General features: G+C 40.2%; 2 protein-coding genes across 2 annotated transcripts; both read left to right on the plus strand.

Annotated features, from left to right (window-relative positions):
* The first annotated feature begins 551 nt into the window (after nucleotides 1-551).
* Nucleotides 552-6876, plus strand: faim2a (Fas apoptotic inhibitory molecule 2a). Its single transcript, XM_030775548.1, has 12 exons — nucleotides 552-587; nucleotides 1537-1718; nucleotides 1819-1952; nucleotides 2474-2538; nucleotides 2693-2746; nucleotides 2840-2890; nucleotides 3126-3165; nucleotides 3355-3392; nucleotides 3501-3588; nucleotides 3693-3788; nucleotides 4082-4135; nucleotides 4238-6876. Exons 2-12 carry the CDS (start codon nucleotides 1562-1564, stop codon nucleotides 4382-4384), a joined length of 924 nt encoding a protein of 307 aa, XP_030631408.1. The 5' UTR covers nucleotides 552-587; nucleotides 1537-1561; the 3' UTR covers nucleotides 4385-6876.
* A 281-nt stretch (nucleotides 6877-7157) lies between these two features.
* ttc19 (tetratricopeptide repeat domain 19) lies at nucleotides 7158-11120 on the plus strand. Its single transcript, XM_030775773.1, has 10 exons — nucleotides 7158-7312; nucleotides 7591-7679; nucleotides 8045-8155; nucleotides 8318-8356; nucleotides 8479-8535; nucleotides 8850-8911; nucleotides 9182-9276; nucleotides 9509-9663; nucleotides 10056-10218; nucleotides 10650-11120. Exons 3-10 carry the CDS (start codon nucleotides 8051-8053, stop codon nucleotides 10814-10816), a joined length of 843 nt encoding a protein of 280 aa, XP_030631633.1. The 5' UTR covers nucleotides 7158-7312; nucleotides 7591-7679; nucleotides 8045-8050; the 3' UTR covers nucleotides 10817-11120.
* Nucleotides 11121-15109: the final 3989 nt, after the last annotated feature.

The raw sequence follows: 15109 nt of genomic DNA on the forward strand, positions 1-15109 counted from the left end.
ACAGTGCCTGGATTTCTGTTTGAAGTCGTAATTAAAAAAAAAAAAATTCAATATATTAAACATGTTGTTCACTTAGGAACTTTTTTTTACAAGTCTGAATCTTATGTTCAGGTAACGTAACAGAAGTGGAAATATGACAGATTATGTAATGTGTTCACACTCTTCAAAGAGCTTTTTATTTTGTCATTTATTATTTAAGGCTGTGTCTCCAATAATGCAATAATCTGAATAAAAGAGTACATCACTGATATGCTGTTTGAGTGATATGTCTTATGCTATATTATGCCATGTTAATGCTTTTTTTGTAAAAAAAAGGATGTGCTGCATTCTAAGTTTGTAGAGAGAATTGGTGAAGTCGGAGAGTTGAAAGTGGTACATTAATTACTCAGTATTTTAAATGTTTTCACATTACGTCTACGGTCCAGCCCAAGCAGGGCTGATTTTGGAAAATGTGGTTAGCGTTTTCCTAGAGAAACTCAATTTCCCGTGATGCATGCTAATACAGGATGTACGTCATCATGTACCTGGCCATACCACTGTTTTGTTTTTTGTAGCTAACTCCGTAGCTGTCATATCTGCTCTTACAGGTAAGGCTGGATGGTAGATTTGCATACATAGTAATATGTTGAAGTGCTCCTGTAATTGTAATACAAGTGTATCGTCTCTTTTATACAAGTAGTATGTGACAATGAATGGTCGCGAAAGAATGTAACCTAAAGCCTTTGCTCTCTTTGATGCTTAGCAAATTGGTTTGCATAGCTAACATAGCTAGCGAGAGAGCTATTCAAGCTAACCGCAAAGTAGCGATTTAAGTTGGCTATTCGGAAATTGCAAAGCATCAAACCAGCTTGCTGTAAAGTGTTTTATATAGTTTGATACCATATAAACATGTTATGAGAGCATAAAAAGAATATGGAGGTGATCGCGAGATTTCTGTGTAACGGGCACAGCTAGCTAACTCACGTTCCAGTAATCGAAAGTGTGGGCGTTGATGGGCGTCGATGACCTAACCTACCTCTACCTTTCAATAAAGCCTGTTTATATGGATGACCTTGTCTTTATCAACAAGCCTTAGGAAACTGTGGAGCTAGCAGATATTGTAGTCGTCAGTAAATATCATTCAGAGGAAATTATCTTACGCCACCAGAATGATTTCTAGTACTCATCCATCCGTTATCATTACGCTGTATTAGAAATTTGTCTTTTGTAGTTATTTAACTTCTGTACTGGTAATACGAGTTTCCCCTTGCCAAAATATTGTTTGTTGGAGTGCTTTTTGAAAGCTTCTTGATACGTTGAATTGTCAAATTCAACACAAATATTAGAATTGTCTAAAATATCCAGTCAAACATTCAGTGTTTATCGGCAAGTGTTTAGTACACATGCACACATACAACCATGCAACGATGATATACTCTAAAGTATCAGTTCTCAGTGGTTGATTGACGATGCATGCGAACAGTTACTGCTCTGTCCTTCATGAACAGGAAGTAAATTATAAAAAAACTATTTTTTTCTTTCTTTTTTTCTTTTAAGAATCCTCAATCCAATCAGCTTGACAATGAGTTTACCAGCTGCCCCTCCAAGCTATGCTGAAGCCATGGCAGGTGATAAGGAACAAGGGGTCGGTGCCCCTCATTACACGGCCTCCCCACCGCTGGCACCACCCCCAACAATGCCCATGCACCCCAGCTGGGCGTATGTGCACCCGAGTCCCAGTGAGTCATAACAGATAAAATAAGGTTTCTTTGCAGCTCAAAGCCACTTGTTTTCTCTTAATGTATGTAGATGGGTAACTAAACTCTCTCTCTCTTTCAGGCCCTGGGTACACAAACCCTTATGCGTCAGATATGTCCTCCCCCTTCTCTGATCCAAGTACCAGCGGCAGCATTGATGGCCTGAGCGGAAGCAACTGGGAGGACAAGAATATTCGGCGGATGTTTATCCGTAAGGTCAGACCCTTTGCCTCTTTTATTTGCTTTTTGTCTGCAGCTTTTCATCGTGCTAAACGTAATGACATGGCTAAAGTTATTGTAATTTCTCAGTGTTGCAGTGTTACCGTTCCAGTGATATGATGCTACTGTATAATCTTAACAGTGAACATTTAAAGTAGCATGGAGTTTGTTTTTTTCTCTCCAGGAATAAAGTAAACCTGTGTAAAAAACAGTGGGACAGATTTTGCTTTGTTAATTCAGTAATTGTGTTGTATTTAATAATACTGTGTTGATTATCATTGCATCCAAGATGCCACCATCTACGGTTGCCAGATACAGTGAGTGAATATTTGTAAACATGACTTTAGATATTTGGCTAGACATTTAGCCAAAAATGCTTGAGTAGAGTTTAGAGCTTGATTTAGACAGAAGTTGGCTGTCATAGAAGAGGACTGAAATACTCTGTCTTTCTCTCCAATTAAAGAGAAGCAGATGGTCAGTGTCCCGTCGTTCAAATCATGGAGTTTTTGTTTTTACAGGTGTTCTGCATCCTTATGGTACAGCTCATGGTGACTTTTGGTGTTGTGGCACTTTTCACATTCTGGTGAGAATCTTACTGTCACTCCTAAGCACGCTATAAGTTACATTCTCTTCACTTGCCAAACAGGAAAGAGATCCTGACTGATGTAGTATACATAATGACACTTTCCCTCTGTCTGTCTGTCTGTCTGTCTGTCTGTCTCTCTGTGTGTTCGCAGTGAGCCCGTTCGGCAGTTCATTCAGTACAATCGAATCCTCTATCTTGCTTCATAGTAAGTGCTTCCTACTCAGTGGCTCTTAATCTCAAAAAGCATGATCTTTAACATATTCTATAGCAGTTGAGTTCCTTTGTGTCTCATTCCCAGTATGACCTTCATGGGGACGTACCTGGCGCTGGTGTGCAGCACGAGTGCACGGTACATATAAGACTTGTTCACTAGCATTTGATCCCTTCAATGAGCCTTTGGTATTATGGTGATGTGTTTAGGAATGTATCAGACTTCACTGAAGTAATATGCCTTTTGTTATGGAGGACAAAAATACACAGCGTGTTAAAATGGGATTTTTTTTTTCCCCCACTGAAGGCTCAGTTTAAGCACACTGTGATTCATTGCTTTCCTATTCAAGCTTTTTTCTGCCTTCTCTCAACAGACGAAAATACCCTACCAATCTGATCCTCCTGGGAATCTTTGTAAGTAAATACTTTCTCAAAGGTAATAGTAACATTAAGGTGTGTTTGTATTCTTAAATAAGCCTTTGTTATAGCAAATGTGAAACTACATAGAGAAAGCCTTGTATAAATCAATTTCAAAATATATTCAATGCTTTGAATGAGCATACAAATAAGAAAAATGATAAATCTTTATGTACGTGTTCTTAGACTCTGGCAATGTCCTACATGGCGGGTATGCTGGCCAGGTAAGACACAGTCTACTCAGAACTGTTTATTTGAGGGTTTTTTTTCCAATTTGTGTATGTTTTAAAACTTATTTATTTTCCCCTTCCCCTTATTTTCCCCCTCCATAGCTACCATAACACCAAAGTAGTGATGCTGTGTGTTGGCATTACGGCATTGGTCTGTCTAGCTGTCACTCTATTCTGTTTCCAGTCTAAGGTGAGCCCCTATAAGTTCAACTGCTGCTTGAAGAAAATGCACCATTATCCCTTCCAGTAGAGCCGTATAGAAAAACTCTGTGTGTCTGTGTGTGTGTTATCCAGGTTGATTTTACTTCCTGTCATGGTCTGCTGTTTTCACTAATGATGGTGCTGATGATCACTGGCCTGATTCTAATCTTCACTGCACCCTTTGGATATGTAAGAAATACATTCAAACAATAAAACATCTCCTCTGTAACCTGGCCCTCTCAAAACTCTTAACTACTGAAAATACTGCTTCTGAAATACAAGAGTGAAAGTTTGAGTTTGCTAAAATGACAGCAGCATAATGTAATTCTATATACTCCACTTTCCATTAGCGTATGTCTTAAGGGTCCATGTGTTAAAAGAACATTTACTGTTCAGTGACACAACATAAGTGAGATTTTTGCAAGTATACAATGGCTTGGGGATTTAAAAAAAAATGTCTGTTGCTGTTTACTCTTTCTCAGATACCTTGGTTGCAGACTGCTTATGCTGGATTGGGTGCTTTGGTCTTCACACTAGTGGGTCCCTTTAATCTGATCTGTTATTACAGACATATTTTCATGCTTGTTGTGCTTCACTAATGACAATAATAACCGTATATCTTTTCTCTCCTCCTTTAGTTTTTAGCGTTTGACGTCCAGCTGTTGATGGGGAATTGTCGTTACTCTCTGAGTCCAGAGGAGCACGTGTTTGGGGCCCTCTGTCTCTACATGGACGTCGTCTACATTTTCTTCTTTCTCCTTCAGCTCTTTGGGAGCCGTGAGTGAACTGTGCTGACAGTTGCTCCTTACACCTGGCCTAGCTACAGACCCTCTCCGGCTGAACACGCGCACGTACACACACACACACACACACACACACACATTCACATTCACATTCACACACCCTCCTCTTCCTCCTCTCAGACCTGACTAGGAATATGACCTTCCTCATTTTCGCAGGATAGCCTAGGCAGGCAGCGCGCTGAGCTCTGCTTCATCAGCGACCTGTGAAGTCATGGTTTCTCTGAGAGCGCTTTTAACAGCTCCAAGGCACATAACACACATGCACACGCACACGAGCATGCGCTCAGTCAAGCCTACAGATTCATACAGGCCCTGATCCACACAGCAGTGAACACACCTCATTTTCTCTCTCCAGTGTAGAAAGACAATCAGGGTCTATGAGGAGGAGCCGTGATTAATTAATGATTCATTAAATGGAGGGAATTATGTGTGACGTTCTGTTCCAGACGAATGGCCTCTGACTAGGAATTGTAGGTGTTAGTGAATAACTAAGGGCCATTTAAAGTAACTTTTTTTTTTTAATTTACACAAAGTGAATAAATGTTTGATGTGTGTGAACGTGAGTTACTAAGAAGTGTGGCAGCAATATTTTGCTTGGAAGTGTTAAAAGTGCTCATTAAAGTCTCGTTTTTGAATTTTAAGAAATGGACTTTAAGTCACTCGGCCTTTTCAGCCCACGCTGGTGCAGTCGTATTTCAGTAACAGACTAGAGTTCCGTCAGATCACTTTATGAACATGCATGGTAGTCCTGAGCTTTACTCAGAAATATAATCCAGTGATTTTTTTTTTTTTTGGCAAATTTGTCCAAAGGGAAGATTTTCTGAAAACTTTAGCCGTTCCTTTTGTTGTCAAGTGTGACGTCTTGAGCTGAGCCAGTAAAGTCCAACCGTTAGGCAAAAAAAAAAAAAAAGTGTTTTTTTTTTCTTTTTTCCCTTCCCTGCGTGCAATAACCTGTCGTTGCCGGTGACCTGGGTGTATTGTAACCCACCAGGGCTCTTGAGCATTTTGCATGCCTCGTCTTAAAGCTGGTTGAGATGAACACATCAGTGTTATAAAGAAGCTTTTTTTTTTGTGTGTGTCCCCGTTACTAAAACACAGGTGATTATATCCACGGCAGACTATGTTCTGTACCAAGGTAGCCTCTCTCCGCTGTGTTCGTAAGGCTGAGTTCTGTGTGGTGGACCTTCATATTTTAAAACAGATTGCCTGTTGGCATTACTGCACTGCTGGTAATGGTGCTGGTTGAGTTATTTAGGGGTGAAAGTCTGAGACTTCGTTTATTTTCTTATGGGAGAACTGAGCATCACGGGTTTGTTGCTTTTGATATAGGTCTAATTCTTTCCATAGATGTGTACGGAAAAGACTTCATAGCAGCATTTCGTTGTTGACCATTTCAGATAAGTTATTGAAGAAGAAAGCATTTTATTTAGGTGGTATCACCCTTTTAATTGTAAGGAGTTACAGATGATATATTAAATCGTATCTCTGTCCCTCACACTTACACATGCTCACACACACACACACACCCTCCAGACAAACATATTGTATGTTACTGATGCTGTAAAATCCTTTCCATTTGATTATCTACCCAGGTAGTTCTACATGTCTTTTAGCCATTTCTGATTTGGTCCTTTCCTGAATTTCCTAACTCAGTTGTTTTAATCTAAACAAGTAGAGAATGTGAGGTGTGTCATGAAGGACTGATGACCTTAAGAACATTCCTGTTTTAACATGTCGATTTTCTTAAACTTTAATACAAAAGTGGGAAAAAAACCAACTTAATTTTCTTATATTTTACTTTAATCTTGTCTGTGAAATTTTTTTTAGTTTAGATTGAACAGCAGAGTAGCACAGGGCGTCTCAGCATCACTGACTCGCATGAGAAGGCTCTGTGATATAATATTTATAATTAAACCTTTTAATTATGTATGTGCCAGCACAATGGCATATAATACTGACTGGTGTTGAACAGTGATTATTAATCTTATCTTGGTTTATGTTTGATTTGTTCTTCATAACCATGTATGTATTTACTTTGAAGGAACCCCAAAGTGGAATAATTTTAGAATATACATGCAGGTTTAAGAGAGTTCTGGGTTTTTTTGTTTTTTTCTTTGAGAATAAGGAGTCTTATAAAATGTCAAGAGACAGGCTTTTGTGTACTTTATTCACAATGTGTTCATATACAACGTGTGTGAGAAAAGATAGTGTTTTGTGAACTCTTACTATGCCTTCTTCCTCCTCCCATTGTACACTATGTTGAGTGTGTTTTATCAATGACTAGTGTGCATGATCTGTGGTGAACTGTGGTACAGAGACCAATCCTTACAGTGTCGCTCACCATTTACAGACCCAGGACAAAAGATTTCTTTCTTTAATCCCTGAAAACTGTAACCTAATGGCAAGGTGGCCACTGAGGATGTAATGAGGTATTGTGTATTTTTTGTAACTTCATCTATTAATTGGTTAAGAAAATAAAAGACGTTTGAGTACCTATCGAGAGAAGTCAATTATTTCTTGGATTGTCTTTCGGGAAGCGGTGGGAATTGTGTGTCTGTGTACTGTTGCTTTAAACTCACGTCACGTGACCACAGCGACCACACACACAGTTGTGTAAACCCTGAAACATGGCGCTACCCACAAGCTGTCGTCTTCTGGCAGCGCAGTTAATCCGTATTCAGAATTTCGTTGCTGAAAGGGCTCGAAACGTGTGCACTGCCAGTGTGCTGTTTCACAGAGTTCGACCATCGAAGAAGCAAATAACGGCGAACAATCATTGGGTTGGAGGTGGAGGTTCCACGCACAGAAGGTCATTCAGTTCCTCCGTTAATGCTATCAGTATAAATGGAAACAGTGGCACCACCGACAGTACCTCTTTCAAGTGCAGCCCTATCGTTTGGAGTGGCATTGGTAAATACATAAGTGATACATCAGATTTGTGTTTCTTGATCAGTGGTTTAGAGCTTTAACCTCTTTGCCGTACCAGGTCGTGATGACATAACTCTTACTGAACTTGCAGAGCAATTGTACGAATCTCATTCCAGCCACATTTTTTACATTTAAATTGCGTTCAGAGTAAAATGCACATGTGCATATCAAGCAATTTTCACGTTTCGTTCATTCACCTGAAGGTTGATAGTTATTGGATGTGAAAACTGCCCAGACCCCACACTGTAAATCTCCCTCAGCTTTCTCCTTCTTTGGAAGCGCTGATGATGAGCGGACCGAAGCGCAGAAGACGGAGGACGAAATCATTCTGTTGCTGAAAAGAGCGAAGGTAAAGTAACCAACAAAACCGGTGGTACTCGCATTTAAACGAGTATGTTTAAATGCAAGTACTACTGCGTCTATCCATCTATCTATCTGTCTATGGAAGAACCCACTTTTCTCAACACGTCATCTTATTTTAGTAATCCAGAAGTGTTCTAAAGACTGATGATGATTCATTGTTGAATTTCAGAAATTTGCTTTAGATTACAGTTACATCTGCATGCCATCAGAAAGTGTATATATATATATATTTCTCCAGTCTGACTGCAGTTGAATGTGCATGCCTAGTAATTATATTAATGTTATAATGGTTAATGAAATGCTGGAGTAGACAGCAGTTTGAACTATCCCTGTTTCTGTCATTTCCCACAGTACAGCATGATGCAAGGGGAGTTAGAAGCTGCCAGTGGTTACTTACATCAGGCCATCAGACTGGCTCACCAGAGCCACAACACACAAGCCATAATCTACACGTACAGTCTGGTGTGTTTACAGCAAGTTCTTCTTCCTCTTCATCAATGTGTATTTTTTCATGCTTTTTTCCCCCTGTCGCTAAAGTAGAAGTCATCCATTCATCGGCTGCAGTCGTAGACAAAAAAAATGTTTCTTAGTGAGTTCGACTTTGTTTTTCTTTTGTCCATACAGATGGCAAATCTTGCTTTCGTTCAAGGTCAGCTGACCAATGTGAGTAAAAAAATAGACGTTTTCTCCCATCATGCCCCTGCAGAGGTGACCCATGAACTCTGATCTTTTGGCCCCGGCATAGAAAAGAGCTGTAATCCCTGCTGTCTTGCACCCTTTTGCAGGCGGAGAAACTTTTCAAAGCAGCCATGAGTTTCATGCTGTCTGGAGGAGCTGCGCAGGTATGTGGACTCTGACAGAAGCCGTTAGTGCTGGGATACCTGACTACAGGCCTGCAAAACAGTTTTATCATTGTCATACTTATTGTAAGGAGAACATGAAAAATAGCAAGACTTATAGTTACAGGTCCAGAGTGTCTCTGATATATTATGACAATGCAAAAAGCTCTGTTTAAACTCCTGTCTGCAATTTATATTGTGAATATCGCTAAATGGCAGAATACACATTGGCAACCTAAGGTCCATCCTACTTGATAAGACTTTAGGGTGTAATGTATTATATTGATTTGTCTTTCTCTGTTACTCTGTTTGGATAGGATGACAATGCCGTCATTGAGATGTCTCTGAAGCTGGCCACCATATATGCCACTCAGAATAAGTGAGTTTATGCTCAGTTCTGTCTGAATGGCAGGCGAGCTAACTTATGTAAAACAGCCATGTCCACGACTTGCATGTTGTGATCGCATTTAACATTGTGATCATTCTTAGAATGGAGGCATTGTCTTGGCTGTCGGAATTGCAACTGACTAAATTTCAAGAGACAGAAACCATTTTGTATGGCTACTGAAAACAATGTATTCTCAACTATTTCAATAGAAAGTTTTCCGTTGTAACTTTCAGTTTCTTTCTTTTTTTTTTTTTCCTCAAGGAGTGAACTGGCAGAACATGGTTTCAATTTCTGCTTGGAATCTCTTGAAGGTAAACTTGAGAAACAGAAGGATCTTCCTCCAGATGCTTTATCAGGTATCAGGTGTCCTTCTCATACATCTCATTGTACCGTTGACCCTGTGTCAACCTACATATGACAAATAAACTCTTAAACTTCAACTGTATAGTAACACTCAAGCACACTGTCTTAATTAAGCTGTTATACCTGCACTGGTGGAGAATTGACTGCTTTTAGGAACTATCCTAAAATAAGACCGATAAGTGTAACTACCAGTCGTAAACACTGATGTCTGTTTGATTGTGTTAGATGAAGAGCGTAAGGATACGCGGTTACTGCTGGGTCTCAGTCTGGATTCTCGCGCCCGTTATCGGGCTGCCTCACACCGATTGGCTGACGCCTGCCATGACTACCAGCGTGCCCTGCAGATCTGTCTGGAGGAACAGGGTGACACCCACCCACAGGTGAAGTCCCTCGCCTTCAGCCTCAGACCAGTGCTGGATATGTCTAAGGATTTGAGTGCGTGACAACATACACTGCAGTACTATCAAAAAGCATTACGTATATCCTCGGTAAAAAAAAAAAAAAAGTTCTGCATTGCTTAGGAATTAATGACTTGTTCTCACACGGGTGTAATAGTATGTGCTGTGAGAGAGTATATTAGTTGCATATCTAAGCAACTGAACCTCCAGCATCTCTTTGACATGAGTGTCCTTCTCATTGCTGATAAACATAAATTCATTGTGCAGTTCAGACCTTTTGGACTCGGTCTACGTGTTTCTCTTTCAATGTTTAGACTGCTGTCAATGTCACTGTGATAAAAAGCTGCTTTCATTGGGTGATGGCGCGTTAACAGACCCTGACGCTGATGAGCGATTTGGCCACGGCTCTGGACGGTTTGGGAAGGCATGAGGAAGCCCTGGCACAGGTGAAGAAAGCGGTGGAGCTGGGGAGGGAGTCTGGACACCCCGACCAGCATGTACTGGTCTGTAACATGGCAGGAATTCTAATGCACCAAGGTACGACCAAAGAGAACCCAGCTCCTCATACGCACATTTATGAGGTGATGGCAATATTTGATTTTTTTCTTTTTCTTTTTTTTTTTTTTTTTAATGTTTTTTGTTTGTTTGTTGAGTTTAAAAATCAAGAGGAGACACTTCCTGTCTTTTTTTCCAAGCGTTTCCCCTGACAGCGTGGGTAGAGCCAGTTGGCCCAATCTTTTGCCTTTTGTGTTTAGAAACCATCACAAACCAACATATAAGTATTTTTAGCTGTGACCTGCTTTATTCCCATGATTGTCATTTGGATAATGCGCCACAACCATAATCCCTCCCTAAACACAATGATGTTAGTGAAACGGTGGTTTTGCCGGTCACAGCGTGCGCGCGTGCGTGTGCGTGTGTGTGTTTGAATAAAGCTATAAATGTGTTGTGTGTTTGCTTTGGCACAGGCCAGTTTGAGGAGTCTGAGAGGTTGTATCGAGAGGCTCTGGTTCTGGCCCAGACAGCTGGGGATGGAGAGGCTGTTGAACAGTGTGAGGAAGGCCTAAAGGAGCTGAGCACCAGGAGGGCTGGACAGACACAGGACAAGGCAGACCATCCGGCAGAAAAGGAATGATTCACCAAGTACGCTCCCTGTACACACTCCAGTCCCTGAAACGGTGATGTAACAGCTCCGGTGAACTGCCAAGAAGCTGAGTCAACAACTTTTGTGTCGGTTCACTATTTTTTACCTTCCTAACCCCGTCCTCGCCGTCCTACGCCATCTAGTGGTTGTGATGGTAACTTCAGTTAGTCGACCTCTCCACTGCCATTTGTTGCTTCAAGTGCTTTTAGCCCTGAACACCCTCAGAGACACAGCTGTATGTTGAAAAAACCAACGGATGTGTACATTCTTTCTGAATGACATCAAAGTCACACGCGTGTTTTGTGTCGCCTTCATATGAAATACGTTATTTTCATTTTCTGAAATGATCTGTATTTAATTTCACGACGGTTTGACTGCTAATGCGTGGTATGGTGAGGCAGGGTATACTGTAACTTATGCCAAACAATTTACCTCATTATCTGAATGTGTTTACACACTATTACACTATTAAAGGAAATTCAAAACATATTTCTTCTTTTTTGAAAATTGAAACAATTTAGGCTCTGTATCAGGAAACACATACTGAAATATATTAGCCCAATGAGATGACAAACAGATATGCCAAGATTTTATAACCCGTACGGATCATTACCCTTAATTTAGCATGGGTAATAAACCTTTATTTAATACACGATGTGATAAAACCATGCTACCATAAAATGAGTGTCACCCTACATTGTATCTTTACTGTAAGGTGTGGTAAAAATATCATGCGAACAGACTAGCCATAATAAAGTTATACCAAATTATTTCTAAACTCCAGTGGAATATAACACTATACGTAGAAATTGTGCCATTATAAATGTGTCCATATGATAACAGATTAATCTCATTGTGTTGTCTTGATACCAGAACCATGTCAGTTCAATGTGATATCAGAAAACTATCCCTGTAATTACATAAACTGACTGAGCCCATGTACAGTCCATGGCTACTGCTCCTTACAGACCTGTAACGCTCCAGACAATGGGATTGTGAACAGCGAAGCACCTGTGTTCTTGGTGTTCATCTCTATGTACTGCGGTCATCTAAGAACTGATCTCATAGTTCTTGAAATGAAAGGATTAAATTACAGTGAAATTACGTGACGGGTCAGATGGTCGGGAGGTTCTCACAGACCTGGCTGTAAAGCGTGACAGCTATATGTGGAGACTTTGGTCAAAGGACAGTGACGATACACTGACACCACCTAAAATGTTTAAGAACGGGGGAGCGTCACACTCCAAAAATCCGTCAATGATCTTATAGATTCTACGAAACTGTTGTCTCATTCGGGAGAAATTCGACACGTTCCTAATACTCTCCCGATACTGTTTATTGGAATATTTGGAATCTCTAAGTTAATCATTTGTTATTTCCTTTTAAATGTACAAACAATAATCTGAAGAAAGGGTCTCAGAACTGAGTGTCCTGGGCTTGCTGTGTCGTTATGGTAAACAGTACAACTGAAACGGAAGGTAATTTAAACTCTTAATGACTAAGCCGCAGAGTTATAACAAAAAGTTAGCTGTGGTTTTGGAGGGCTTTTTTTTGCGCACACTGTAATACTGGTACTACACAAAAGCACAACACAAGAGGAAGACTCACTTTCTCTGTGAACATGTATCATCTCAGGGAGGTGTAGGAACAAGAGAAGAGGAGATTGCAGAAGTCAGTGGTTGAGTCCAGGATGCTGTGTGGTGTTTTTTTCAACTCTATTCTATTTCTGTCTAAACCCTCACCTTTCTGAAGGAGTTCATATCTAAACACTAAAAACTCTCATTTTAAACACAAAACCCACCCGAGGGTGTCCGGTGGAATGGAAAAGTAACACTGAAAACTGAACTGCATTCGACCTTTTTGAACGTGTTATCTCAAGTTATTTTAAGCATCGATTTGGTGTTTTTCTGTTGTACTGTAATTAGTTGTTGGACCTGTTAAATACATGTCTGTGTGCATAAAATATGTTTCTCCATAATGTCTCTGTGTGTGAGAGAATTTTAAAGCGCATATGATTATGTTTACGGATTGGTCTTTCGCTCATCTAAACCATCATGTAGGCAGAATGTAATTGCTAGTTGCATTTTAGAAAGGGAAATGATAGAAAGGGAGATGATTTATATATTTTCACAGCAGGCAGTAGTCTTTGTCAGCTTTCCCCCACAGTGTGGTTTCTCTCGTGTTGTCACACATGCTCTCAGTTTGATAGCAGGGTGTCTTTAAAAAAAAAAAAAAAAACCCTCGTTTTACAGTAAGACGTTCTGCTCACATCAAAAACTATGAACCATGTGACTGAACAAGCCCTTATTTTTATTTTAATGATTTTTTTTTTTTTTTTTTTTAGAAAAATCAAATGAAGTAACAGAGCTGATCAGTCGCTAAATAGTCTGTTGTCCTCTACTTAATCCTTTCAAGATCTTTAAAAAATTGGCAACTGTTTATTTTCAAAGCTCACCTTTCCCCAACTGACCTCTTTTACAAGGGCCACACCTCAGACCCCTCTAAGGTGCTATGACCCCTCAGGCTGAGCTGTTTCTTTAGGTCCTCAGGTTCTGTGCATGGTTTGAATACCCTATGTCTGTTTATATTAAGACTTAACAGGAGCCGTACCACATTTCTCCCTGTAGCTAACGCTGAATCAGGTCAACTGAGCTTGTTATTTTGCGTGTTTGTTTAATCATGTAATTGTTTATAATGCAGTATGAGAGAATGGAAACAGCAGATTTAATTCATATGTTGATTTAAGCCTACTATGGTAAAGTACATTTGAAAATGCCATGTAACGGATGTCAGTGTGGTAGAACACTCCAGTAACTTCAGATTCTTCATTTTCTTCTTCTTTGTGTTTGTACCACGTCTGTCTCTTGTCTGTTTCTTTGTTTCTCTTGTTGTCTAGCACATGTCTTCTCTCCAGCCTCTGCACAATTCAACTCAGCGTGCTTCAATATTTAGTCTAGGGCGCGTCAATGATACAGATCCAATTTCTGAAAAACTCCTTTTCTCCCACAACCTTGTTTTCTCACACACAAAGTATTCTTCGAGTTAATCAGAGCCAGGGTCGTGGTTTACTCGGAAACAGAGCCTTACCTTTATGTATGTTTCCAAGGGGTATTATGTAAGGCAAGGGACAATTATCCCAAATTACTATCAAGACCGATAAGCAAAGGCAAATTCCCACACTGCATCTAATTGGACTTTGTCGGGTATCTGGCTTTCTCACCCATCACTTTTATAAAGCATGGCTGCTTCATATGATATTTTAAAGGGGGTGGGGCAGCATGGTAAGCTGCCCTTTACTTCCACTGTATTCTCACTACTGTGACTGTGAATGAAACCCATGCTGTTGTCACACAGACCAGCCATCGTTCCAGCCTCATCTCATATTGGCTCAGTTAGAGACGCTGACTTTTCTCTGGAAATTTTATGATAGATACGGACCCAAGGGTGTATTTCCCAATTCTGTGCTGAGTGCGATTCATTGCTGATCTGTATTCAATCATATTATGGAATATGAAATCAGATTTGTTCTGGAAAAAGGACTTCACTTGAAAAATTGCTCTTATTTACCCTTTTGTCGCTGCTCTGTTAAGTCGGATCTGTTCTAATGTGATTGAAATAAACAAAGGCAAGCCAATCATTTCTGGCTAGGGCCTCACAAGTCATACTAAGATCTTACCATTGTTAGACCTGAACAGGATAACTGATTACTGACGGTCAGTACAAACCTAGATAAACTGTGTGAGTGATGTTACAATATTACAAGTAATAGATTAACAACAGTGTAAAAAACAAATTGTTTGGGGCCCCAGTCCTGTGGTCAGGAGACATTTCTGTTTGACCTGTACCAAGTGGACTCATTCTGCATTTACCTTGAGACATAGACATAACAGGAAACAGTAAAAGAATGCAAAGTACTGCTGAAAGTTCTGTAACCGTCTCAACCTCCTCTGCCACGGCCCAGGGATGCCCTTCAATGTATTTACGAAAGCTACAATGGCAGGAAAAGAGCTTTGTGTTTGAACCGACTGCTTGCTAATGCTAACTGCGCAAGAGCGAAGATCGACTAGTCTGGATTCAAGAGTAGATTTTAACTCTGGCCCAGACAGATCCTGACGATGTGTAGACAACCCATTTTCATGCCAATTCTGCATGCGTTAAGGTTCATTAAGCACCATTTTTCATACCCATGGCACAAAGGAGCTTTATAAACTTGCTACGTCAAAGGTACGCTTGTAAATCTAGTACATCTCTAGTACGTCTCTGCTGTGTATTCGTTTTCACCCA

The sequence above is a fragment of the Chanos chanos genome, chromosome 5 (assembly GCF_902362185.1).
Source record: "Chanos chanos chromosome 5, fChaCha1.1, whole genome shotgun sequence".
Lineage (NCBI taxonomy): Eukaryota > Metazoa > Chordata > Actinopteri > Gonorynchiformes > Chanidae > Chanos > Chanos chanos.